This window comes from Crinia signifera, chromosome 11 (assembly GCF_055691185.1).
Source record: "Crinia signifera chromosome 11, ASM5569118v1, whole genome shotgun sequence".
Taxonomy (NCBI): domain Eukaryota; kingdom Metazoa; phylum Chordata; class Amphibia; order Anura; family Myobatrachidae; genus Crinia; species Crinia signifera.
In genome coordinates, this window is record NC_139227.1 from 113,777,012 (window position 1) to 113,803,525 (window position 26,514).

Consider the following 26,514-nt stretch of genomic DNA (forward strand, 5'->3'; position numbering starts at 1 on the left):
GCCCATTTCCAGCACCTCTGGGACACTGCGAATAAGCATTGTAAGGCACAAAGATGGTCTGGAAGCAGGTGAGGCCAGGATGACGTATCCAGCGCTGGCATCACCTCCGAAATCAAGTCAGGAGATTTTATGGCTGTTGGCTCCTCTCCTGCAGATGCTTATTCTTCCCTTTACAGAACAATGACTTCTGGATTTTCTTAGAAGTCCTACTGCAGATTGTACAGAAGCCGCAAACAGTAATGTTACAGTCTGCGCCATGTGAGGGGTGTGACCTGTTACCGGAGGAGGCGTACGGGAAATAGTGTTCCGTCAGCTAGATGCAGTATATTATGTTATAATCTGCATTATTAGGAATATCCGTTCTGCACGGACCTGCGACAGCACTGAGCTCTGTACTTTCTGCCTAATTAATAGGTTGTGTTCTTAAAACCTACAGTTTGGTTCAGTTCTGCGAAGATCAAAAATAATAAACACCCAATGTCCTTCAAAGGGGTCCGTCCAATTGGCTGCGATTTGCTTGCCGGTGCTAGTACATGTGCTGCACATACGCTGCTGTCAGATTCTTAGATTTATGTTCACAGTCCTGTGGGACTGCGTACAAAGAAATCTGGGGTGAGATCCAATGCCCTGTTAATGCATTGTGTCCGAAATGTCTAGTATACATGCCGTTAACCTGAGGCGCCCCAAAAGTTACAGAACTCCCCTTACATATTTGCAGTATCTAATGCTGTGCTGGGAATACCTGGCTACCGGTGTAACTGTATAGAGGACTGGGGCAGATGTATTAAGCCTGGTGAAGAAAGTAGAAGGTGATAATGCACCAGCCAATCAACTGCTGTCATTTTTCAAACACACCTGATTGGCTGGAGCCTTATCACCTTCTACTTTTATCTCTTAATACATCTGCCCACTGTGATCTACTAGGGCTTGTAAATGCCCAATTTAGCCAACATCCTGTAAGGGAGAGTTCTATTAAACCTCCTACACAGAAGTCCCCCCCCCCCCTAGCAGACCGACAGCTACTCCTTATTAAGTGCAATGCACTTTACTTGAGAAAGCACCTTGAGTCCTGTTGGAGAAAGAAAGAACACTATATAAATATTATTATTATTATAAATGCCAGCTATGAGCAACTACTTCACTTGTCTGGTCTTTAAAGGGTTAACCCCTTCAGCTAAGACATTATGGGCCTGATTCTGGTTCACTTGCAAAAGCAAATTCTCTAATGGAAAAAAAACATGCTGCACTGCAAGTGGGGCAGATGTAACGTGCAGAGAGAGTTAGATTTGGCTGGGGTTTGTTCACACTGATATCTATAATGCAGTGTAAAAATAAAGCAGACGGTATTTACTCTGCACAGAAACAACATAACACAGAAATCTAGCCCCCTCTGCGCGTTGCATCTGCCCCTCTGCAGTGCAAATGGTTTTGTCCATTAGAGAGAGAATTTGCTTTTGCAAGTGAACCAGAATCAGGCCCTATATCAGCACCTATTTAAGCATTAGAAAATGCTGGTACAGATACTAAAATGAATCTTAAGCTGCACATACACTAATGTGATTTGGCCACTTTTCACCTGATTCCAAAGGATTGGGTCGAGAAATGGGGTAAAATAAAATAAAATGGCGGAATCGCATGTGTTTTACATCCAATGTGCGAATCTGAGTCGAACATTGAGCCGCTGCGGGTAATGGGATTTCGTACGATGTATCGTATGCAAAAGGGCCATATATGATATATCGTAAGTGATCTTCCCGGGTGGTTCAAGGGGCATCGCATGCGAATTCTCCCCCAGAGGTCCCGTAATATTTGGTAGTCTCTACTCTAGAGGTTATCAACCAGGTTCATGGGGGCAATTTGGTGATTTGTGGACTGTATTGTTCCTGTCTAAAGTGACCGGGAGCTATTCAGTTGTATTCTGTGGCCTGCCCCAATGGTTGCACTTTCTGCTTCTATGCGCCACCATTCTGATGTGAGAGCAGACAGGGCTTGTTTGCGATTGCCAGACGTGCCCTGTTTTCTGCGTGCCTGGCACTTACCACAGAAGTCGCTCAACCAGATATTCCTGTAGATTTATGGTGCGAGAAAGGGCCCGTCATGGCAGTTAGGTGATTCCACCGAGCTGTTCATGCAGAACAATTGAATAGCTCCAACAGTAGTCACTATGATGGGTACTACAATTCCCAATAACAGTTGAAATCCCCCCCACCCACCCCACCCTTTTCCAGGAGTTGAAACAAAAAATGAATGATTAATCAGTGTTATTACAGCATTGAACTGATGTGTAAGGGTGATTATTGTATTAGCAAACAGCTCTATAGAATAAAGTATTTTCCCATTACAATCTATTCATTTTATAAAATTGCTCTAGCCTCTGGCACGGTCTCCCTGTCGGGGGTGAGAGAAACCGGTACTTGTTTCCTAGAACGGCGCCCGTCGCGACAGACGCGATTTTAGGGCTAGTTTTAGCCTTTTCCCCGACAATGAAAAAATTGCGTCCATCGCATGCCTTAAGTTAAGGCATCCGATGCGATGGACCCGATTTTACATAGGGAACAATGTGAAATGGGCCAATGGACCCGATTTTTCATTGTATACCCACCCTTATGGGTATTTTACATGACAAATGCCCCCCCATTGTTAACGCCACCCTGCGATGAACAACCCGAAGCGTGGCGAGCGGCGGCGGTACGCGTCCTCCGAGATTTTCATACCCCCACGATTCTCTCTAATGGACACAATCATGTGCACTGCAGGTGGGGCAGATGTAACCTGTGCAGAGAGAGTTAGATGTGGGGAGGTTTTTACTTCAAACTGATATCTATATTGCAGTGTAAATCTAAAGCAGCCAGTATTTACTCTGCACAGAAACAACAGAACACCCAAATCTATCTCCCTGCACATGTTACATCTCCATTGCGCATGGTTTTGTCCATTAGAGAGAGTTTGCTTTTGTAAGAGAACCAGAATCAGGCCCTTGATGCAGGACTTGCTATTGCCATACATGCAGGACTTTCTCCCTGGGTGCATCTGACTTCTCACATGTGCAGCTCAGCGCAGTTCATTGTCTACACCCTGTTCCTGATATTAGTACGGAGCTTTCTGTTTTCATATCAACTGAACCGTGGCCGTCATTGACATTTTAGGGACAATTAGTGGCTTGTAGTTTGACACGTCAGCTATAAAGCCGTCTTGTCTGCCCTAGTGCGCTCCTTGGCGATTATGCCCTGTGTTTGCCACCTGGAATCCCGATAAGCTTTTCAATTATGTCGGGCTCATACAGGCTAGATCGCTAAATCGAAGAAATGGCAAACTCTCAATACTGCATTGCCATTTATTTATTAACAGTTTCTTATATAGCGCAGCCGATTCCGTTACGCTTTACAAAGGAGACAGTCATACAACAAACAGGGTATTTACAGACAGTCAAAATGTAGGAGGGCCCTGCTCGCAACCTTACAATCTATATCTCCATGTTCCTGTACACAATAAAGGCAAATAAGTAGTCAACCTTCTTTTTATTCCCCTGAAATGTATAATAGTATGTTGCCGATCTTGCTTGGCTTGTAATAGTCTTGTAATTTATGGCAAAATGATCATTCTCAAAGTGGGTGGCGTTGTATTGTCTTGGCTAAGAGTGAGTACGTCTTCCTGGCTGTTGTGTACATCTCTCAGCTGTATGTTTGTGACACACATGAGTACGTCCTACGCAGGGTTCCCATGATTCTATATCGGTGATAAATTGGTATTCTATGTTGGTCATCCATCACACTTGAGCTTCAACCAATGACGTAGTGTTCCACTTATAATGTGAAGAAAAAGGCATTGGGATGACAGAATGATGGAACCAATGGACAGATATTTGCTGCTTTGCATTTACAGTTTTATTTATTTTTATTTTATTAAGTTGTTTTTTTTTATATAGCGCACACATATTCCGCAGCGCTGTACAGAGTATATTTGAACATTCACATCAATCCCTGTCCCAGTGGAGCTTATAATCTATGTTCCCTACCACATGTACACGCACACACAGACATTCTAGGGTTAATTTGTTGGGAGCCAATTAGCCTATCAGTATATTTTTGGATTGTGGGAGGAAACCGGAGTACCCAGAGGAAACCCACGCAAGTATGGGGAGAATATACAGCTAGAGCCATTGTGGGAATTGAACCCATGACCTCAGCACTGTGAGGCAGTAATGTAACCATTACACTGTCCGTACTGCCCCCTATATATAACACATGGTGGGAATAGAACCCATGACCTCAGTGCTGTGAGGCAGTAATGCTAACCATAACACCGTCCGTACTGCCCCGTATATATAACCCATGGTGGGGATAGAACCCATGACCTCAGTGCTGTGAGGCAGTAATATAGCCATTACACCATCCGTACTGCCCCGTATATATAACCCATGGTGGGGATAGAACCCATGATCTCAGCGCTGTGAGGCAGTAATATAGCCATTACACCATCCGTACTGCCCCGTATATATAACACATGGTGGGGATAGAACCCATGACCTCAGTGCTGTGAGGCAGTAATGCTAACCATTACATATAACCCATGGTGGGGATCAAACCCATGACCTCAGCGCTGTGAGGCAGTAATATAGCCATTACACCATCCGTACTGCCCCGTATATATAACACATGGTGGGGATAGAACCCATGACCTCAGTGCTGTGAGGCAGTAATGCTAACCATTACACCGTCCGTACTGCCCCGTATATATAACCCATGGTGGGGATCAAACCCATGACCTCAGCGCTGTGAGGCAGTAATATAGCCATTACACCATCCGTACTGCCCCGTATATATAACACATGGTGGGGATAGAACCCATGACCTCAGTGCTGTGAGGCAGTAATGCTAACCATTACACTGTCCGTACTGTCCCGTATATATAACACATGGTGGGGATAGAACCCATGACCTCAGCGCTGTGAGGCAGTAATGCTATAACCATTACACCATCTGTGCTGCCCCGTATATATAACACATGGTGGGGATAGAACCCATGACCTCAGTGCTGTGAGGCAGTAATGCTAACCATTACACCATCCGTACTGCCCCGTATATATAACACATGGTGGGGATAGAACCCATGACCTCAGTGCTGTGAGGCAGTAATGCTATAACCATTACACCATCCGTACTGCCCCGTATATATAAAACATGGTGGGGATAGAACCCATGACCTCAGCGCTGTGAGGCAGTAATGTAACCATTACACCGTCTGTACTGCCCCCTATATATAACACATGGTGGGGATAGAACCCATGACCTCAGTGCTGTGAGGCAGTAATGCTATAACCATTACACCATCCGTACTGCCCCGTATATATAACACATGGTGGGGATAGAACCCATGACCTCAGTGCTGTGAGGCAGTAATGCTAACCAGCTCTTGATTGTGACTCCCGCCCTCCCATGTCAGACTACATTTGTGGTGTTTGAAACTCATTACTGCTGTATTCTTCTTGGCATTCTGTTGGTCTTCATGGTTTTGGGGACTACAAGTAAGGCATGCAGTGACGAGAGGTTCCACAGTAGCTCTGTAAGTAGTCTGTTTGAGAACAAAACCATGTCTCCAGGTCACATCTTGACCTGGGATAAATCCCCAGAGTTCCCTGTGTCTGCCTTTTTGTAATTGGACTTTCAGGGTAACAGGATCTTATACACAGCCTGAGAAATAACAGGGTTTGGTTCTGCTCAGCTGCCGTGTATGCATATATGAATTAGAATTATTATTTTTTCCTTCCTTCCTCCTCATTGCAGTGAGAATTTCCTTTTCGCTATGCCTTATGGATTAATTTAAAGCCAGTACGATCCGGTTCCTATAATTATCCTGCCATAACTCGTCATTTTCTTGTAATTCTCTCTACATGTGGCATGCAACAGGAAAAATGGCCGCTCCTGTGCTAGATTAGCTCTCTGCATGCAGGGCTTTCCTGCCTTCTCTATGGTTCTAGAGCAGTAACAATATGTTAAACTGTCATTTATTTAGTGACCGATGTCTACTAACAAACGTTACTTCCCAGCCAGTTGTGAAATACTCTTGATTTATATTCGTTACAATATCACCAGAATGTCCGATAGAGGGGATGCAGTTAAAATCCCGGCGGTCGGGATCCCGGCGTTCAGAATCCCGACGCCGGAATCCCGACCGCCGAAATGTCGACACATTCTCCCTCCTGGGGTGTCCACGACACCCCTGGAGGGAGAATAAATTAGCGTGCCGAGTGTAGCGAGGCACCGGGCCCTCTGCGTGGCGAGCGCAGCGGGCCCGCTGCGTGGCGAGCGCAGCGAGCCCGCAAGAGGGGGGCGATCCACGTCCCCCCCTTGTCGGCATTTCGGCTGTCAGGATTCCGGCGTCGGGATTCTGAACGCCGGGATTCAATACTGAATCCCCGATAGAGATCCCACTAGCACCAAATTAGGGCAGCATGGATGGTGTAATGGTTAGCATTGCTGTCTCACAGCGCTGAGGTCATGGGTTCAGTTCCTACCGCTGCCCCAACTGTGTGGAGTTTGTGTGTTCTCCCCGTGCTTGCGTGGGATTCCTCCCACAATCCCAAAAATATACTGGTAGGTTAATTGGCTCCTGACAAAAAGGAACCCTAGTGTGTGAGTGTATGTAGGGGCACACTAGAAGGGACTATTGGTTCTTATCTGCCATCAAATTCTGTGCTTCTTATGCAACTTCCTTCTAGCAAATAAATGGCACAATTTACCTAATAGCAACAGCCTAGGACTAATTAGATCTGCTAATTACGCTTTCTGTCTGCATGTTAACTTGGGTTCCTGCACCCCTGTCGCACTATTCCAAATAAATGATTTGTGTCCGTGCTACAGCTGGCATCTGGACATGTTCTGGCCTTGGGCTGGCTGCAAGAGAAACGGGCCACGTCCGGTCACCTTACCTCCGCATGGAGGTTGTGCGTGACCCTTCCAGCAGACGGCATCTTACTGCTGGGCACCCACAACGGCTTACTTGTCTTCAGTGTTCATTCACACAGCATTCAACCATCTCAGCTACTCGTAACTACAGACGTATTGTGTGGCGCACATGTGCATGTTCTGCTCCATTGGTTCCTTAAGGTGTGTCTGTCTCATAACACCGTGCAATGGTGTGTTTGACATGCGGCCATCCAGCTCTTGCGGAACTACACATTCCAGCATATCTTGCCACGGTTTGGCTATTAAGGCATGTTAACATACTGTCAGGGCTTGCTGGGAAATGTAGTTCCACAACAGCTGGAGGGCCTACTTTTTTGATTACGTCTGACATGTATACCCCTTTTACACCTAATGCCCAAATCCGACCCGGCATTTGGAACACGGATCCGAGCCAGGCCGGATCCGGGATTTGCACCATTTACACTACGGTGCCTACCTGCAGTGTAACCGGAGCGGGGCTCGGAGATGACATCTTCCTTGATCGCCGGACCGCCGTACTGGGGTTAAGCTCAGTACCAAGGTAAGCTGCTGGGCAGCCCCAAGCCCCCATGCACCCCCCATCCATGAGGTGAATGGATGCCGCACACAGGCATCCATTCACCTCTTCCCTGCCTCCGCTGCTGTCTGCACAGTACAGCAGAAAGCAGCGGAGGCTGTGTGCGCCCCCCGCCCAACCTCCATGTTGACCGCAGGACGCTGAGGTCCGGAGGTTAGGCTTCCCACAATGCTGTAAACGGGAGCCAGGTCGGATGACCCGGCGTACCCGTTTACACTCCCCTCTACCCAGGTCCTGCCAGTGTTCTACCCTGGTCGTGTAAAGGGACATGGGTTAACCCCTTTTACTCTGACGCTGACCCAGGTCCACAAGGGAAAAACCCGTGTTTTTGCGGCGGTGTAAAAGCGTTACCCTCTCACCAGTAGAACCACGCCAGTATGTGGGAGGGCTGGTAATCACAGGGAAGCTCGTGGTTCCACGGTACATCTCGTATTGTATAGATTATACATATAAAACCCTCATACACTGTACATATAACATGGAGCTAAGCCATAACCAGACCATTCCAGCTCCCCACAGAATGACTTTTTCTGTATTCTAATACTCTGATTTATCTTTATCGCGTGATATCGCTTTGTGTTCTTTACTCTTCCTAGTTTGTTGTTCTACTTTGTGTTGCATCTTTGCTTCCTGTTTGCTTCGGATATGATCATATGTTGCTTTATCTTGTAAGTTGCTTCCTCTCTGCAGCGTTCTATCAGATACAGGAATGAGCACATTACACATACAAGGGGCATCACCAACTGCTCTGCCAGCTGCCATGTCCACCTGGTCACTGGGGTAGACCGTCACAAAATAGGCCCTTATTCTGGTGTACAGGCATAGGCAACCGGTGGCAATCCAGCTGTTGTGAAACTACAAGTCCCAGCATGCCTGGCCACAGTTTTAGCACTCCCTAATAGCAAAACTCTGGCAGGGCATGCTGGGACTTGTAGTTTTACAACAGCCGGAGAGCCGCAGGTAGCCTACGCCTGGCCTAGTGCATGTCGACCTAGATGTGAGATGATCCTTACCTTGTGCCGACTAGATTTACAAGTCGCCCCCGTCAGGAACGGGATGCGATCATTAGGTTGACCCTGTTAAAGTCGACATGCATTGTGTCGACCACTAAAGGTCATTGGCCTTAGTTTGAAACCTGAAACAGGTCTTTGTGGCTATGGTCAACAGGGTTGGAAAGTTGACACAGGCATTAGGTGAACTATGGCAAGGTTGAGCGTCAGAGGCCGACATTTTTTCGGTGCCGACGGGAGGTATTTCATTCCCTACCATCCACTAGGGTGTGGCGGGAGAATAGAACAGTGGGCTGGGTGCAGCGAGACACCGTGCCCGAAGCATGGCGAGCGCAGCACACTTTGACGGTGTCCATGTCGACTATGTCAGCATTTGGGACAAAAACGTGAAACTCATGTTGATATTTTTTTTGACTGTGGACCTTCCAAACCTGTCGACCTTAGCCATGTCAACCCATTTCCAGTGTCGACATAATGCCTGGTGACCTTCACTCACCCATACCCATCAGGAACGGCTTGTGTAGATTGTGTCCCCCCAACCTTCTCCCTACTGTTATCACTGCGGGGCCCCTGGGCTGTGTTCTTACACGTCGTCCTTCTTGTCAGTCTCTAGAGATGTTTCTAGAAAAAACAGGAACACGAGTATTCGCTTCAATAGGAACTAGATAGTCTCCCACTTATGCAAAAACATATTGGTTGGTTTCCCTTTGAATCATCTGTCTGGAACGTCAAGGTCGCCTCGTTTTTCAGCGCATTGAGAGCAATTGGCGTAATTAAGTAATGGGGCTGTTTGATAAGTCCGTGCAGCTATTTCATATATCCATTTGCCTTTGTGAATCATTGGAAAGGACACCGGCGGGAGAAGCCGTCCTGCGAGAATGCCTGTCTGCCTTTTAGAAGTCTTGGAAGTGCGCCAGACAGAATGAGCTCATGATCCTCCACATTCGCTGTCATAAGCAGCGGGTTTATTTTATGGGCTATAATGAGCTATACTTTACTGTTTTATTGTGCGGTGCATTTCATGCTCAGCCAGAAGTCTGCTTCGGAGCCGTTTCCAGCGTTCTATGCTTTATCTCTTCCAGATAGAAGGATTTAGAACCCATTTGCACTGTCTACTGTACATTTCAGAGCCCGGTAAATCGCAGGGTACTTGCTGGATCCGGGCCAGGCGCTGGGCAGTCTGTGAGGCAGGCTAAGCAGGGCAACGCACTCATTCACAGTACTCCTCCTGAAGAATCACAAAGCCATTTAATGAAAGTCCGGTTTAATGGACTGAGACTTTTAAACATAACTTGGTGACCAGTAAGGTGTGTGGGTATTGGCATTCATACAGAGCTGGGTATAATTCGGCTGCTGTGGACTTGTCAGGCTGAACGTTACCCTGAATTAGATACAGTATGCTTGCCATTGTACAGGACATATTTCAATGCTGGATCTGTGGTTGGGTTGTAAGCATTTTGCAGCATCTGTAATAGGTTGGGTGTGGACACTGGTCACTGCTGCCTCGTAGAGCCTGCCAGCTTGCAGTGGCTTTATTTAAGCAGCGCTGGAATCTTTGAGTGCCAACGTTTGCTCAAAATATCTGCTAAAAAATGCCAGGGCCGTAGTCGAGGAATAGGAATCCTTGTCGGCAAGCGATCTGAAGTCAGTTAACCGCTTCAGTGGTATGCCCGGGTTCAGCTGCGCTGCCGCAAAAATTTCCGGGCATACCACCAATATGCTGCAGGCACCACTGGCTCATCACCTCTCCGGGCACACCACCACCACAACACCACACACACACACACACTGTTAGCACCCTCCTGGCGCTCCCCCTCACTCCTCCGGCGATCGTACGCCGGAGCTCCGCTGCCTCCACCGTCATTAGTTGCAGTGAGCAGTCAGCAGACTTGGGGATGTTCGGCACCGCTCGGGGGTTGACTCGGAAGTTTGAGCGCCCAAGTCCTCCCGAGCCTGCCACCTCCCTGTCTGCTGTGAGCCACGCTGGCGTTTTTAGCAGATATTTTGCACATCTCTCACAGCATCATTGGCACTGAAAGGGTTAAGTCACTAGTGGTGGGGACTGATTCAGCTGTAGGCTTAGCCTGAAATTGAGTCCTGCAAGAATAACACATTAATGTCTCCTTTGGCATTTTGTAGTGCTTAACTTGGTTGCTAAGATTAAAATAAATGTGTCACAAGGTGTTGTATTTACATTGAATGGGCTGCTGGTTCAAGGTGCTAAAAAGCATAAATGTGCTGCTGGTAGCTAGGCCACAACCCATTTAACAATGAGGCGTGGTCTTGTGGAAGCTAGGCCAGGTCTGTTCCTAAACACCCCCCCCCCCCCCTTTTTTTTTTTTTTTTTTCTTCTCCATGGTTTCAGCTTTGTCTTACCACAACACACTTTTTGGCTCATTGCCTCTGATTGGTTGGCCAGCCCTGCTGTAGTTATTGGGGATGTTTTTATAATACGATAAGGCAGGTAAAGGAAAAAAAATCCCTGAAGACTCATGTCTTTGAGGCTGATTGTATAATGCCCCCCCCCCCCCCCCTTACTATATGAGTGATGCAGGTACTTTTTTATTTTAAAAAAAATACATTGTTTTTTAATTTTATTTATAATTTTATTTTGGGTGCATACAGAAAGTGGGCACACATGCCTCCTGTGTCTTCTGAAAGTCTGAGATTACCCAAGAGCATTTGGTGTAATGGATGTTTGAGCTACCCGCTGTGACACAGGCAGGAATGTCAGACTGCCTGCTGCTTACTACTTGGAAACCTCAGTCTGTCATCCTATATTTGTGTGCATGTAGTCAGGCATTTGTGTATGTGTGTGGCCTAGGGTGACCAACTCATCCCTTTAATCCGGGACACATTTTAATTACACAGGTTCTGTGGCTGGCTTTCACCTGGTTTTAAACTGCCACACCTCAAGCCTCCATTTCACCTGGTTTTAAACTGCCACAGAACCTGTGTAATTAATATGTGTCCCGGATTAAAGGGATGAGTTGGTCACCCTAGTGTGGCCCAAACGTTGGTCTGTTTCCAAGAGAAGATCCTTGTGATGAATTCCCAGCCGCTTGTTTTCAGTAGTCCCAGGTCTTAGTAAATCACACCCCTAATGAGCAAACGTTAATGCTGGTTATCTCTCTTGTTTCTACAGCCTCGGCTATGGAGCTGGGCACCCTTCACATTCAGAAACGGAGCTCCTACACAGACAGACGTATGCAGCTACTCATCAGCTGCCAGGCTATGCCACCTCTCACCATCCTACAGGTACTGCATATCGGCGTCCGTACTATAGGGGACTGTTATTAAGTATAATTGTTACATATCTCCCCTGCCATGTTGTGTAAAGATGTGGTACACTAGGGTCTGATGTGGCGTACACACGGGGCGATTTCAGGACATATTCTAAGCGATCTGATTAGATTGAATAGATCAGTGTTTTTCAACCACTGTGCTGTGGTACACTAGTGTGCTGTTCTCAATTGTGCCCCCAGAACTGGAGATTCCCAAACCAGTTTCCAGCCAGCACCAGTTCACCTGTTATTTACTGGTCTCTTCATGTAAAGGGCCAATGTATTTTATTTTTGTTATTGTTTGTGATTGTGATTGTTTTTTATATGGGGACCAATAAGGTTTTTTTGTTTTTTTTTTCTGTGGGAGCCAATGTGTTTTGTCCTGTGGGGATCTCATGGTGTGCCTTGGCAATTTTAAAATCTCATTTAGTGTGCCGGAAGGTAGAAAGGTTGCAAATCACTGGCTTAGATAATACCCCTACATTGCTCTGTGTGTAGGGGCCATAGTGATGTGTGGCCCTGCGCATCGCTATCACCAGGTGATTTAATATCCAGTGCTGGATAAATTGAGTTAGATCGCCAGTCAGCGTCAGTGTTCCCACCGGAGAACACTGGTCCTGACAGATCGCTCAGCACAGTCGCCCCAAAACCTGCGCTCGCCTCAGCACGGATCACTAGTCAAAGAGCCGTGGCCTGCAATCAAAAAGTCGCCGCCCAGAAAAAGAGTAACAACCCAAATAGGAAAAAAACAACAAGAATTGTGTAGAGCGCCAAGGTAATTAATTACACTAAAAAATAATAAATTTGATCAATTGGGCATCACAAAATAAAAATACATTTAATTATCACATCAATTAAAAACATATTCAATATGAATGCACATATATTTTTGCCTAAAACATAATTATTGCACTTAGGAGAGATATGGCATACAGTAAGCCACTTGTCAAATGAATAGAGTTTGTATTGGATACTTAAGTGAATCCCGCTTGTTCCAGGCACTGCTACCTTCTTGTTGGGATTTGGTGGTCCCCAATTGGAAACGGGGCTGGGGAGGGCAATTGGGAATGGGGGTCCGGATTCGGCTTGTACTGGTGGGGGTCAGTTGGTCCTGCTGGAAGCCTTGGTCTCTGTTTCCACTGGTGGGCAAGATGTATATACCTCACTGCTCGGATAAGAGGCTCCAGAAATTAGCAGGTGTTTAGTCCCGATTTGTACATCCAAATTGGGGGTGCCGGCATGGAAAATGCTGAGTCCGTGGGGAATATAACGGTAGCTGGTTCAAGGGGTAGTTGGTGTGGTATCCAATAATAATCACAAGAGTGCAGACAAGGGTTAACCTGACGCGTTTCGTGTTGTTTTTTTCCTGTATCCACCTTCAGGGGACTGAACCTCCCCTACGTGTGAGCCACCTAAACAACATACCCCATCTCCCCAGCGCCTTTAATCACCTGGTGGTGATTCAAATTTTTCCTTAACAACCCAAATAGGGATGCATTCACAGATCCCCCAAAAAAAAACGAAACCTCAAACCGGTATTTGTTATAGTTATTTTTCTGTTTTGTTTTTCTTTTCCATCTGAGTAAAGCCCTGTACACACACGGGCCAATGTGCCGGCGTGCGCTAAGCGAGCCATCCATTCTATTCTCCCTCTATGGGGGTTGTGGACCCCCACAAGGGAAAATAGCAGGTGGCCGTCGGGAACCCATCTGTCTGTGTTTTGACAGTCGGGATCCCGACGTCGGGTGAATGCCTGTCGGGACCCCGTCCGGCACCCGTAAATATAAGCTCATAGAATCCATATGTAGTTTTTATTTAAAAAAAAATAATGAATGACCTATTAAAATACTTTTGTCTTATCCTAGGTCTGTCTGGACTTTTTGACACCAGCCTCCATGTGGCCGGTGGTAACACTACGGAAACATCAGTGATGAACTTTCTATCCGCAATAGAGTCTCGGACGGCACAGGCGGCTTCATCCGGCACAACCCTGCTGCCGCAGTTCAGGGCTCCGTCATGGCAAACCGGTAATAGCAATACATTCATCTACCTGTAACTATGCTCCTATCAGGAGGTGTGACCTGAGCAATGCCTTGTCACTTCCACATCATATGCTTTTGTAGTCATTTATTAAAGTCCATTTACAACTTCAGAAACAAATACCGTTTTTTTATTTCATTAGGACAGAGTTCTAGTTTTTTGGGTTTCTATGTTTTTTTCTGTTCAGTTGCAGAAACTAATGGGTGCTGAAATGTGGTAAATACATGGATCATGTTCCTACTGAAAATCTAAATAAAACTTTGTAGAAAAGAATGAAATGCTTTCTGTATTTTATGCCCTGCAATGTTTTGCTGAGATATATTTAAGCAAGACCTGTAGGAAAGGAGCTTCCTAATTATCTAGTTGTTGAACTACCATGGCAACCACTGTCACATGAAATGTGGTATACAGAGGCTTTGGACACATTCTGAGCTCTTGTTTTTAACTGACATCCTCCCCTTCCTTCGCTTCCCTCTACTTTCACAGGTTGTGCGGTGGCCCTGTAACAGCCATATTTGTTGCCTCTATAGAAAGCAGTGAAAAGGAGTTGATCTTTAATAAGAATAGTTTTTGTTCTAAGCTACTGATTGAACTGTTTGATAAGATTAATTGTCCCCATACATCACAGATGTTTCAGGGTTATGGAATCAGGTATATTAAATCCGTTTAAAAATCCAGACACCTCAATCTTGACTGTAAATGTCGGGATTGGCAAATCTGGCATTTTCAACATATTTAATTTCCTTATTCCTCGATGGTCATTGGCCGTCTAGCGGCAGTGCCAGCAGATTGGACAAGGGTACCGCCTAATATATGGGGGCTATGGAGATATCTCAACCCTCAGAACCTGACTGCCAGCTCTACTTTACTAACCTTCCTTCTAAAACAGATGTTCTTAAGAAAATCTTTTGTCCAGTGCAGAATGGCACAGACCTTACAAAAGCGCACACACATCCAATTTCATATTGAATAACCAGCTTTACTGATCATGCAAATAGAACGCTGACAGTACAGAATAATGGTGCGATGAATGAGAGGCATCCGCCACACCTGCAAACATTCACAAAAGGCAGGAGGTGGTTAAACCACAAATGAAAATGGTCAAGTTTCAATAAATGTAAGCCGGGGAATTTCTAAGAGCAAGTCAAATAAATGCTTTTACATCTGTAAATCTTTATGTAAATACAGCGCAGAGTAATAATTGGATCTTCAAAGCAAAGGCCTTGTGTATCCATATTTTAGGGTATGGAAATGTTCAGGGTTTACTTTAATGCAAAACTTGTAGGTGACAGGGAAGGTTAGATATCCATGTACACTAACATTCTGCAGCGCTGAAGACTTTGGTCCTGTATCCGTACTCAAATACTCATGCTGCTGTTATGGTTACTTCGAGCTGTGCTGTGTATTAAATGCACCCCAGGCTGTACTTTGCAGTAATAGTACCGCTTTCACACCACACAAATAACCCGGCTCACGGTGTGGTGTAAGTTAGAGCAACCCAGTAATCCAGGGTTGCTGGGCAGTGTGACCGGGTAACCCAGGTTGAGCAGATTCGGTATGGAATCCCGGCGGTCGGAATCCCAACAAGGGGGGGACATGGATCACCCCCCCCCCCCTTGCGGGCCCGGTGCCTCGCTACACTCGGCACGCTAATTTAATCTCCCTCTATGAGTGTCGTGGACACCCACAGAGGGAGAAAGTTTTGGGATTTTGACCGCATCCCGGTCGAGCGACCCTGGTCCCATTCACACTAAAGTTAGGAGGCAGGGTTGGGTCCAAGTGCTGCCTCCTCCCCCACCCTTGATGACGCACCTCTGCCCCCTGATGACCACAGCGATTTGTCGGGTCGCAAAGGGGAGCTTCAATTCGCAAATGACGGGTCGCGCCCAAGATGGGCCCTTGTATAAATCCCAGGTGCAACCCGGCATTTGCGATGTGAAAGGGGTGTAACGGATTGTTTATTCCACATATTGCAGTATGATCATGGCCATACATTGACTCTTGTCTGCGCACAGCTCGTTTTTTTTTAAATGGTCTTCGAGTCAAATTAAAGGTGTCGGCGATTTAATAGGAAAGGTGAAACCTATATACAGTCACTGATCAAAAATACGGCTTCTGCAATACACTATCACTTTGAGCTGTGACCGTTTTTAGCCCAAAAACTCTCCACCCCGCCCCCCAGTCCCCACCAATCTGTCTTCCCAGCTCCCTCTCTCCATATCCAGTAAGTTTGAAACCCACCAGTGTCGCCGCAAAAATTGCTTTCAGTTTCTATTATGCCAACTTCCGCACACAATGAAGTCATTTGGTCTATTGAGTGGCCTCTAGTGGTCAGTGACGGTACTTAACCTCATAGAGATGAGAAGTAGTTGGCTATATACAGTATATGTGTGTGTGTGAAATCTACTTTCCTTCCCCGAGGAAATTCCCTAAAATTCCTCGGGAATTCTGGCTCTCGTTGTGGGATGGACACTTTGAAACGCGTCAACACATTTTCCATCAACGATGGTTCATGTTGAATAAAAGTAGTTGGGAAGGAATTCCCCTAAAAAGCCTAGGCTAGCACTAAATGCCTTTTATCAAGTATTGAGCAGATATAGTGGCAGGTCTGACTTCAAAGGATCTACCTGCATTCAGATATAATAATGTGCTAGTGGGTCTGTCTAAACCTGCTGTGTTCTACTTAATGTAAAGCATGACGTTGATGATCTAACAAGAGGCAGTTTCATTGGAGTTAGGAGAACACTTGGTACCTGCGGCTTCCGTTTCCAGAGGACATTGGGCACCATACAATCTTGTATAGACAAATTCCCATCAATAGATCTGAATACAAGGGAACCTCTTGATGCTCCATTGGTCTTGGAGAGAAAATATTGCTCCTAACTTTAGTAAAGTAGCTTTTGGCGCAGACGAATATGCAAGTGTTGTATTCTACATTTCAGCTAAAATTAATAAGTGTTAGCGAAATCTAATATAGGAGAAGGGATTTTTCTAAAGGGGGATGTTTGAGACCCACCAGTCGCAGTTCCTAAACCTGAAAATGATCCAACATCAGTAAAAACGTATTAATCTCTAGCCTAATAAGTTTATCATTGCTTTTATTCATGTATTTGTTTTTCCTGTGGAACCTCTGATAAAATAGAATCTACTCCTAACCGAACCCTAAGGCCGGTTTCACACACTCCGGCTCCTGCCGGACGGTGAAATCCCGCACGGCCAGGGAGCCGTGCCGCACACATTAGTTGTGAATGGACACTATTGTGTCCATTCACACGGGACGGCCACGACCCGGCCGCACGGTTGCAGCCGGATCCCGCCACTGGAAGGGACGGCTGCCGGGCTGTGGCCATCCCTTCCATGATAAACTAGTGTGTGCGGCATGGCTCCCTGGACGTGCAGGATTTCACCGTCCGGCAGGAGCCGGAGTGTGTGAAACCAGCCTAAAGCTGGCCATAGGATGACCAGCATCCAATCAGTCTTCTAACGATTTCCCCGGCATCTTTCCGGACAAAGGCTAGCTCTTAAGCTGGGCATACATCAGGATGACCTGCGTACGATCTGATCCTATGCAGGTCCTGGAGCGTTCAATCAAGCGATCGTATGTGCTTAAAAAGCACATCCGATCTGCTCACGACCGCAGTGAGAGCCGAAGGATCAGATCCGAGAGCTGACCTCATGACCCGCGTCACTGCGCTTCAGAACGACATTATGCACACGGACAGCCCCACGACCCTGTGAAATCGTGCGTTCGGGACTGAAATCGTTGCGATGTATGGCCAGCTCTAGGCTTGTCCACCAGCTCTTACGTAGTATTAGTGGAGTGTAATAATGCCTTGTTCTAGATGATCGCTATGGAAACTGTGGGCTCTCACAGCTGAAATGTATTAAAGTGAAGTAGGCAATTTAAAAGGAAAGCATAAATACACTTGGAATCTTACACTTCATCACATTCCAAGAGGCACGTCCCTTCTGTGCTAGAGGAAAGTCTTAAATATAATCTGATCCAATATCTAATTTACTAATCTGACTTCCTCCGGGATAAATCATGACATCCCCTGGTTGAGTTGACTAGCAGTGTTTAAACACTTGCTTAATATATTTTTAGAACAATAGCTCCTCGGATGCACTATATATAGGTGACCTATACACTGCTATGATGTCATATATTTTTAGAAAACCCGCCCTACCTAATTTTGTGAAATACCAATGCACACCGCTTGTAATTCACTTTACCTGGAAGGTAGAAACTCTCTATCTAGCTCCTAGTTGAAGTACAGGGAATGTCGGTTCCACAGATTGTAGGGTTTGTTAAGTGGACCGATTTGCTTGTAGTAGAACACAATAATGTATAATGCTCTACACGCAAACTTCACCTGTCCCCCATCACTATCAGAAACCTTTTAAATGTGCCCCCTTGCATTTGCGCTCTGTTAGTAACGAACTAACTTCATCTGTATCCTCTTCCACGCAAACTACCCCAGCCTTCTGTAGGAGGGGGGAGGGGGGGCGCAGCAGTGTCTTCCTTTCACCATATTGCATATATTTAAAGCTCTTCCAAAATATCCTTCACTCACAAGTGAATGTGTGTTTACATATTTCATTAGAATGTTATTTAGTTATACAGAGTTGCCTAGTAAAAGAAACCTGTACGTTAGGGAAAGCTTTGGTAGAAAAGTTGATTAGTTGTATAATGCCCTGACATGTGACCTTCTATAACAAATAATGTTTTGTCTTCCACTTTAACATTTGATTGTGGCTTGTTCCATTATCTAGTGTGCGCCAATGCTGTGTTCAATTCATGTTAAAATATTGTATGATTGTGAACAGTTATCTGTCAGGTATTTAATTAGGTCTTTTTTTTTTCCCCCGTTTCATCTTTCCTCAGATTTTGACTCTGTTTCGTTGTTTCCAGGCATGCATTCCTCCACAGCCACAGAACTGTTTGTTACTGGAGCTCTGCAAACTTCTGGGACATTTCCAACATCTGCTCTCTCGGCCTATCAGCACCCAAATACATTCAGCTCTAGGAACTTTGCCACAACCCCATCTTTGACCTTGCAAGATGGAACTTTCAGTGCTTCAACCAATGGTCTGCTTTCTCCCCATGACCCTCTGCTGCAGATTAAGACTTCGCAGACTCCAACTGCCTTGACCTTTGAGCGTCTCGGTAGTGCGGTGCTTAGTACCAGCATACCGCAGTCTTCAACATATCGGTCTGCCCAGGAATCTGCGCCACATCTCTTGCAGCCCCAGTTCAGTTTGTTGCCATCTGCACTCGGTGGAACCCAGCAGACCGCTCAGCCATATAGTACGTCGGTTTTCACTGGTTCTACCGCCTCGATTGAAAGAGCACTTCAGAGGGAATGTAGTGTTATAAAGCACCATCAGAGGCCTTCTAGTACGCAGTCTGTACAGGCACAGATATCTGGTACTCAGCATTCCTTACCTAATTATTTAGTAACTGCAAGTGGGGCTTCTTTGCAGGATTCATCCAGACAGTCTTCTCTGTTATGTGCTTCCCTTGGAGCCCTTACTCAGGTGAGCAATGGGGGACCAGTGCAGAAAACGCCTCAAGTTTCTGTAGAGTTATCTCAATCTTACCCATCTGTCATACCATCCCCTGGCTACCCTCCCTCTTCTTCTACAAAAACAAAAAATTGCCCTACAAAGGCACCACCAAGATCGTCAAAGACCCCAAAATCTCAGAGTGTATCTTCTCCTGGGCAGACCCAAAGTTATACAAAGTCTTCTCAGAGCCAGAGTTCTGTCATTTCAAGCCAAGCACAAGCCTTCTCCTCAGCACAGCTAAGTAGCCTTCTGCCTGTAAGTCAATCCCCGAATTATGTTTCAACGCAGTCCCCAAACCTGTCATCTGCTAGTCAATCTCAAGTCTTTTCAACAATCAAATCTGAGAAGCTGCCCCCTCTGTACAAACCACTTACCGTGTTCTCCAGCCAATCACAAACCATAACCTCTGGCAGCCAGACACTAAGTTACTCCTCCGATCAGCCGCTAACGCTTTCTTCAGTTTCAAGCGATAACTACTCTGGTCAGACACGAGACTTGTCTTCAGCTAACCAGACGCAAAGTTATTCTTCCAGTAACACTCAGGGCTTAACTCCAGTCAGTCAATCACAAGTTAGCTATTCATCTCAATCACAGGTGATGTCGCCAGTAAGTCCTTCAGATAGTTATAATTCAGGACAAAACCTACCACTAGCATCTCCATCTCTTCCATTCTCTACTTCCTCTCGCGGACAGACTATGCCTGCCTCGAGCCCCACTCAGAACTACATTTCTATGCATTCATCCCAAAATTCACAGGACTCCACTTCCCCACAATCGCAAAAGTTTTTGCCAACTGTTCCATCGTCCTCCTTTTCATCAACACCTCACTCACAATCTTTGCAGAACAGCCGGACATCTGCAGACTCCAAATCGTATGCGAAGAGGAAATCTGAAACCAATCTGTATGCGCCTGTAAAAGCGGAGGAGAAATTTCAGATTCAGGATTTACAGGCCTTGCAGCAGCAAACGAACATTGAGCCATCTGCACAAGGACTAAATGATGGAGAAATAAGTACGCAAGAGACGGCGTACAGCGTTTCAAAAGCCGATGACCGTTATTCCCAAAGTGTTATCAAGAGCAGTTCTCGTATGGAAGACCAAGTTCTTGGCCTTCAAGGACCTAAAAAAGATGAGCGAATGATGAGTCCTGTGGGTCATATGTCACAGCACGTGGGCCATATAAATCACTCATCGGGCCACGATGCTAAAAAGTCAACAGACTTGATACAGTCTACACAAGCAAGTGCTAAAGATTTGAGTCAGCATACCATGTTGCACAAGGTCCACGAAACGAAGCTCCCGGAGCAGCCAAGCACGTCCCCACAGCTCCAAGCTGCTTTGAGGCACCCTCAGCATCTACAGCTACCAGGCACACAGGTACTTCTAGATTCAGATCTGCAAATATTTCAGCAATCTATTTTACAGTCCAACTTGGCTCAAGCTAAGCCGCCCACATCAATGCAACGGATCCAGAGTCCGCAAAACGTAGCGCACCAGTTCCTTCAAATGGATGGACACATTATCCAGAGCAATGGGGGGCAGCCTCAGCAGTCGCTCCACTCCCAAGGCTCCGATGTAATAAAAATGGACACCTCCGATGGAAAGCATTTGCAGCCACACCTGCATTCTAAAGATTTTGTCCAGAGATCTCGGATGGACTCAAAAAACCAGTTTGACGCTTTGAACCCAATGTGCTTTTCAGAGACCATGTTGCTCAGTGATGAGAGGAACTTTTTGTCTCATGTTGATGACATATTAGCAGCTACAGCTGCTCAAGAGTTTGCCAAGACTTCTAGCGGGGATAATTTATCTGTAAAAAACGAAGACTCCAAATCCCGTTTTCAGTCCCTGAATATGAGAAATATTCCCACAAACTTCACACCTACAAAGCAACAGCAGCATAATATGAATACCCTTTCGTTAAATGGTGGCCAAACTGCAATAAACCTTTCTACCGTATCTACGACTCATTCCAAAAATGTCAATCTTGATCAAAATCGCATTCAGCCTTTAGATCAAGATATGCCAAGTGGCATGGGTTCACCGGTGCTAGGGACCAGCCAAGATGACCACGAGAAGAATTCTGACCTAAATAAGCAACAGGAGACGAAGGATGGTAACGATGTTTCTGAAGATTGCAGAGAGTCCGACTTCTTGACCAGTGCTAAAAGCCTCAGCGAGGAAAGCGTTGCGTCTGAAGGAGACTTCATCATGGGCAGAGGGGAGAACTCTGCAGTTGCTGGTCATGTTCAAGGCCAGCATATGCTAAAACCTGATCCTCAAGCAGGAGGCAGCTCGAGTGGCCAAATGGAAGAGGACTGCCAAGATCTAGCACAAGATGGGTTCCAAAAGAACAAGGTGAAAGATAAGATGCCAATTAAACACTTTGCAGAAGATGAAAATCCAAATCTCAAGCAAATGAAGCGGAATGTACAAATGAAACGCCCACTGCCGAAAGGCCCGGATGCAGGGATGCCCTTTTCCCCTCATGTTTCTGAAGGGTATTACGACACCTACCAACACCAGGAAAGGATGAGGCAAAAAATAAAAGAAGTGGAGGAGAAACAGCCAGAAGTTAAGTCTGGCTTCATAGCATCTTTCTTAGATTTCCTAAAGACTGGACCAAAGCAGCAATTTTCAACCCCTGCTGTACGTGTTCCCAACCGAATCAGAAGGCCATGTACCCCAGCAGTGAAGTCCCCGTGCCCAGGTACCCTTACCCAGATACAGTCTCCAGGATCTGAGGTTGGGAGTTCTCCTAAAAAGCCTGAGGATGAGTTTAAAAAGAACCTGGAGGCACTGCCCTCTTTCTCGTCTGATGATGATGATTCTGTTGGAGGAAACAATGATCTGCAGAAGAGCATCTCCACAGCATTGTCTGCTTTGGACGAGAATGGAGAGAAGAAGAATAAAGCCGGTGAGTTTATATCTGTTCTCTAGAGTTATGTGAATTAATTGTGGGTACTTGTGTACTATCACAGCGCCCATCGCATCGCAGACCATATCGCATGCGATGCGATATCGGCCGATGTTGTACAATGGCATACAATTTTAAAATTGTATGCCATTGTATATGGCATACAATGCCATACAATTCGATGGGATGTGATTATAAATTGTATAAGCACCCTAATGGGTGCTTACAATGCTTAAATGCACCCCCACGCCACCCTCCAAGTATAAACGTGAACCCGAAGCGTGGCGAGCGCAGCGGTATGCGTCCTACGACCTTTTCATACCCCCACTATCCACGTCGGCGTGGAGTTGATTTTATAAAGTGTGGCGAGCCACCGAGCCCGAAGCGTGGCAAGCGGACGCGGATACCTTCACAGGTATACGAGTCAACTTGCGGGCTTCACAGGTATCCGCGGGGCTCGCTGCGCTCGACACACTTTATAAAATCAACTCCCCGCCGCCGTGGATAGTGGGGGTATGAAAAGGTCGTAGGACGCATACCGCCGCCGCTCGCCACGCTTTGGGTTCACGTTTATACTTGGGGGGTGGCGTGGGGGTGCATTTAAGCATTGTAAGCACCCATTAGGGTGCTTATACAATTTAATATCGTATATGCTTCAAAATTGCATCGCATGCCATCGGGTGTATGGCATGCGATGCGATTACAAAATCGGGCGACTAAATATCAGGGCGCCGTGCTAGTACACAAGTACCTAATTGTGTGATAATATCATGTTCAGCTAGTTATGTGCAAGTGTAATAGGCTTGTGTTTCCATTCCGTCTGGTACGGGCCTCTATATTAGGCATTTCGCAATAAAAGGCCAAATAATGGCAGCTGCATAAAGACTGCTATTGTAATAATCAAATAATAAGCCTTAATTAGCTGTTTTGAGAACATGAACCGAATTCCCAATGCCTGTTCTCATCTGTAACCTTGCTACAACCCCTTTTATTATTCCTCTAGTTGTGTCCTATAGATATGGAGTAAATTACAAGTAAGAACATTGGGAACCTTTTTAATGTTCCCTTTTTTGTCTTAATTTGATGTCTAATGTTCTTTGAATATCTAGAGCAGTGAATTTCAACCTTTTTACCTTGTGGAACACTAAATAAGATTTTAAAATTGCCAAGGCACACAATGAGATCCCCACAGGGCAAAACACATTGGCCCCCACAGGAAAAAAACAAAAACCTATTGATCCCCATATAAAAAACAATTAATTATTCAATTGCCACATTGAACCCTGCACTTAGCCCCAAGACACAAGTGAGGGGCAGGCAAATGATAAGCTCTGGGCAATTACCCCGGGAGCCTAACAAACTGGCCCTCAATTCAATTTCCCCCAATGTTACTGTTTGGAAACCTAAATACAGGTTGAGTATCCCCTATCCGAAATGCTCGGGACCACGAGCATTGCGGATATGGGAATTTTTCGGGTTTTGGAATTTTTTTTTGCCATACTTACCTGTCCCCTGATGGTGTCCGGTGGTCCCTCGGCGTCCCCGGGCGTCCACAGCAGGCCTCCGGCATCTTCTCCAGCGGTCCCAGGAATGCATTGCGCGGGTGTGCGCGCGCACCGGTGACGTCACCGGCGCGTGCGCGCGCACACTCGCGCAATGCATTCCTGGGACCGCTGGAGACACTGGAGAAGATGCCGGAGGCCTGCTGTGGACGCCCTGGGACTTGGTAAGTATGAAAAGAGGGTTAGGGGGGGGGAGAGGGTAAAAAAAAAAAAAAAAAAAATTCGAATGATTCCAAAAACCACGGTTTTTGGAATAATTCGGATAATGGATGCCCGGATACAGGATACTCGACCTGTACTTTATTATTCATTGAATACGGTGTCCCAAGGCTTACTGCACTATGACCAAAGTGAAATTATGGATTTTTTTTTTCTTTGGAGGTACAAACACTGGGGAACGGTCCATCTGTTGCCAGGATTTAAGAATCAATCTAGATTAAATTTGTGTTCTTGATTATGCTTATTTTTAAATTTGCTCTACTTTTTGAGCTACTGTAGGCCCATGTCTCCTCCAGCTTAGTGAGGAAATATGAATGTATGTGTTTCATACATGACTACAGCTACGTTATCACAAATGGTGGGGATGGCGTTTGGGGCAACCAGTAGTAACTGAGGAATTTAACTTTAGAGATTTGGAAATTTTAGCTTGTAGCTGACATTTCGGCACTAACCTCGGCTTGGGTATTTAAGGGTGATGCCTTTCTGTCTATTGATAGAGAATTTAGGGTTGCCAGGTCCAACAAAGGGGTTAATCTACTCTGGTGTGCGTTGCTATGTGCAATCTGGTTTCACTGCAAAATTGTACTCCGTATTGCACTCGCATTCCCAATTCCCAGCATGCAATGCTTTTTCAAAGAGAATTTGCGTAATGACTAATAAGGCATTTGGAACCTCACGTCTAATTGGGAAAAAATCACATGTCATTTTTAGGATTAAAATAAATTACCTCAAAATAACGTTTGGGTTAGATTGCGTGATGTGTACACTCTGGGCCTGATTTTTGAGTTGGATGTTAGTGCATACACACACTTTATGGCTCATATTGAGCGTATGTTATGCTTGGCGAGGCATATTAGGGCCTTTGCACGCAAGTTATTCCAAGAAGTCATTAGACAAAATTGGACACGGCTCTTAAAATACTTGCAGCGACATAAATGCAAAGCAGGATTTTGCAGCCAACTCTTAAGTCACACCCAGAGTCACCAGCAGCCAATAAAACCTATCCTTGTACATGCATTGTCACTTTCATCGGTCTTGAGAACCAGTAGGATCTCAAAGTATATTGATTTTAAAAAATATATATATTTTTAGGTTTCATTACTATCTGAAAAGTGCTGCTTACATATGTATCAGAGGGAAACAGTCTGTCTGGTTGTATTCCTGTATTTTTCTCACTTTATCGTCCCTTTTAATTTTAACAAAATGCGCTGTTCTGCTGAAGAAACCAAACGGTGTTGCCGCACCTATACGCCACTGCATAACAAACCTATATTTTATCAAAACTTGGAGCTTCCACAGGACAGGAATTGAAGACTTATGCAAGCAGCATTTTTCAGATTTTATAAAAAAAAAAAAAAAGTAGAAAAAAGATTTATGGAAATGTACGCTAAGATTTGAGGGTTCATGGTCAACAATACGATCTTGAGCAGTTTGTCAGCTGTAATGCAGACGTATTTAACTTTGTAAGGGGGTGGCGTTGGTGAATACTTCTGCCAGCTGTCAAATTACGTTTTGTGTAATATATGTTATGTACTGTTTATAATTAATAAACATATTCTCCATGATCTGTCCATGTTGGGAGGGGTTTATATAAGGAAGTAAGAAGTGGAGACTGATCGCTAGGCGGGCTCGCTATTGTGGGTAATGATTGGCTGTTTTTAGACCTTCTGTAATTGGGCAGTATCCGAACTGATCATAGACTCATGACAGACATTCATATGGTAGACCCCGTGAAAAGTTTGACAGTGTTTAAAGGTCGACACACAATATCGACTGGGTTTAAAGGTCGACATGCTTTTTTTTTAAAACTACATTTTCAGCCGACATGTGCCGACAGGCGGTATTTCATGCCCTACGTGGTGGTGAGAGAATATAACAGCGTGCCGAGGGCAGTGAGCCATGTGAGGGTGGACATGTTACACCCAAGTCGACACAGACACCCTAAAAACATTAAAACCGCATGTCGACCTTTTTTCCATGTCGACCTTTGGACCCTGTTGACCATATGACTGTCTATCATGAGTCAGTCTATGATTTATACCATGACCAATTGGGCTGGGAGTTCAGTCTTTATCTGTACAGTTCATTTGCAGGATTTACAGTTTAAAGGCTCATTTTATGGTAATTCTAAGGATATTGCAGGAAGTCTTCTCAAATAACAGCTTTTTATTTTTTGCTCTTAAGTGGCTAGAGTCTCAATTGCATCAAGTCACAGGGTATGGGTCATTGATTCGACACACATTAGGTCAACCAAAGAAGGTTGACATGTCTACTGTCAACATGGCTACGGTCGACAAGGTTGGAAGGTCAACCTAAGTTTTTCTGTCCCGAATGCAGACGTGGAACCACCGTCCATGTACCTCGTTCCCTCACAGCTCGCTACGCTTGGGGCT

The 26,514-nt window shown here is 45.6% G+C and overlaps 1 protein-coding gene and 1 long non-coding RNA gene across 5 annotated transcripts in view; both read left to right on the forward strand.

Moving 5' to 3' along the window:
- Positions 1-26,514, forward strand: part of LOC146045472 (uncharacterized) — a 365,523-nt gene that overhangs the window by 199,355 nt on the left and 139,654 nt on the right. The gene's annotated exons all lie outside the window — the stretch shown is intronic.
- Positions 1-26,514, forward strand: part of QSER1 (glutamine and serine rich 1) — a 59,884-nt gene that overhangs the window by 16,376 nt on the left and 16,994 nt on the right. For 2 of the 4 annotated variants that reach the window (XM_083164300.1, XM_083164301.1), the window contains exons 2-4: positions 11,677-11,789; positions 13,681-13,842; positions 18,768-22,340. In XM_083164300.1, coding sequence (XP_083020426.1) covers positions 11,677-11,789; positions 13,681-13,842; positions 18,768-22,340 — 3,848 coding nt within the window. Of the gene's footprint in view, positions 1-11,676; positions 11,790-13,680; positions 13,843-18,740; positions 22,341-26,514 lie in introns of all 4 variants that reach the window. The other 2 variants (XM_083164298.1, XM_083164299.1) reach the window with 1 other exon arrangement.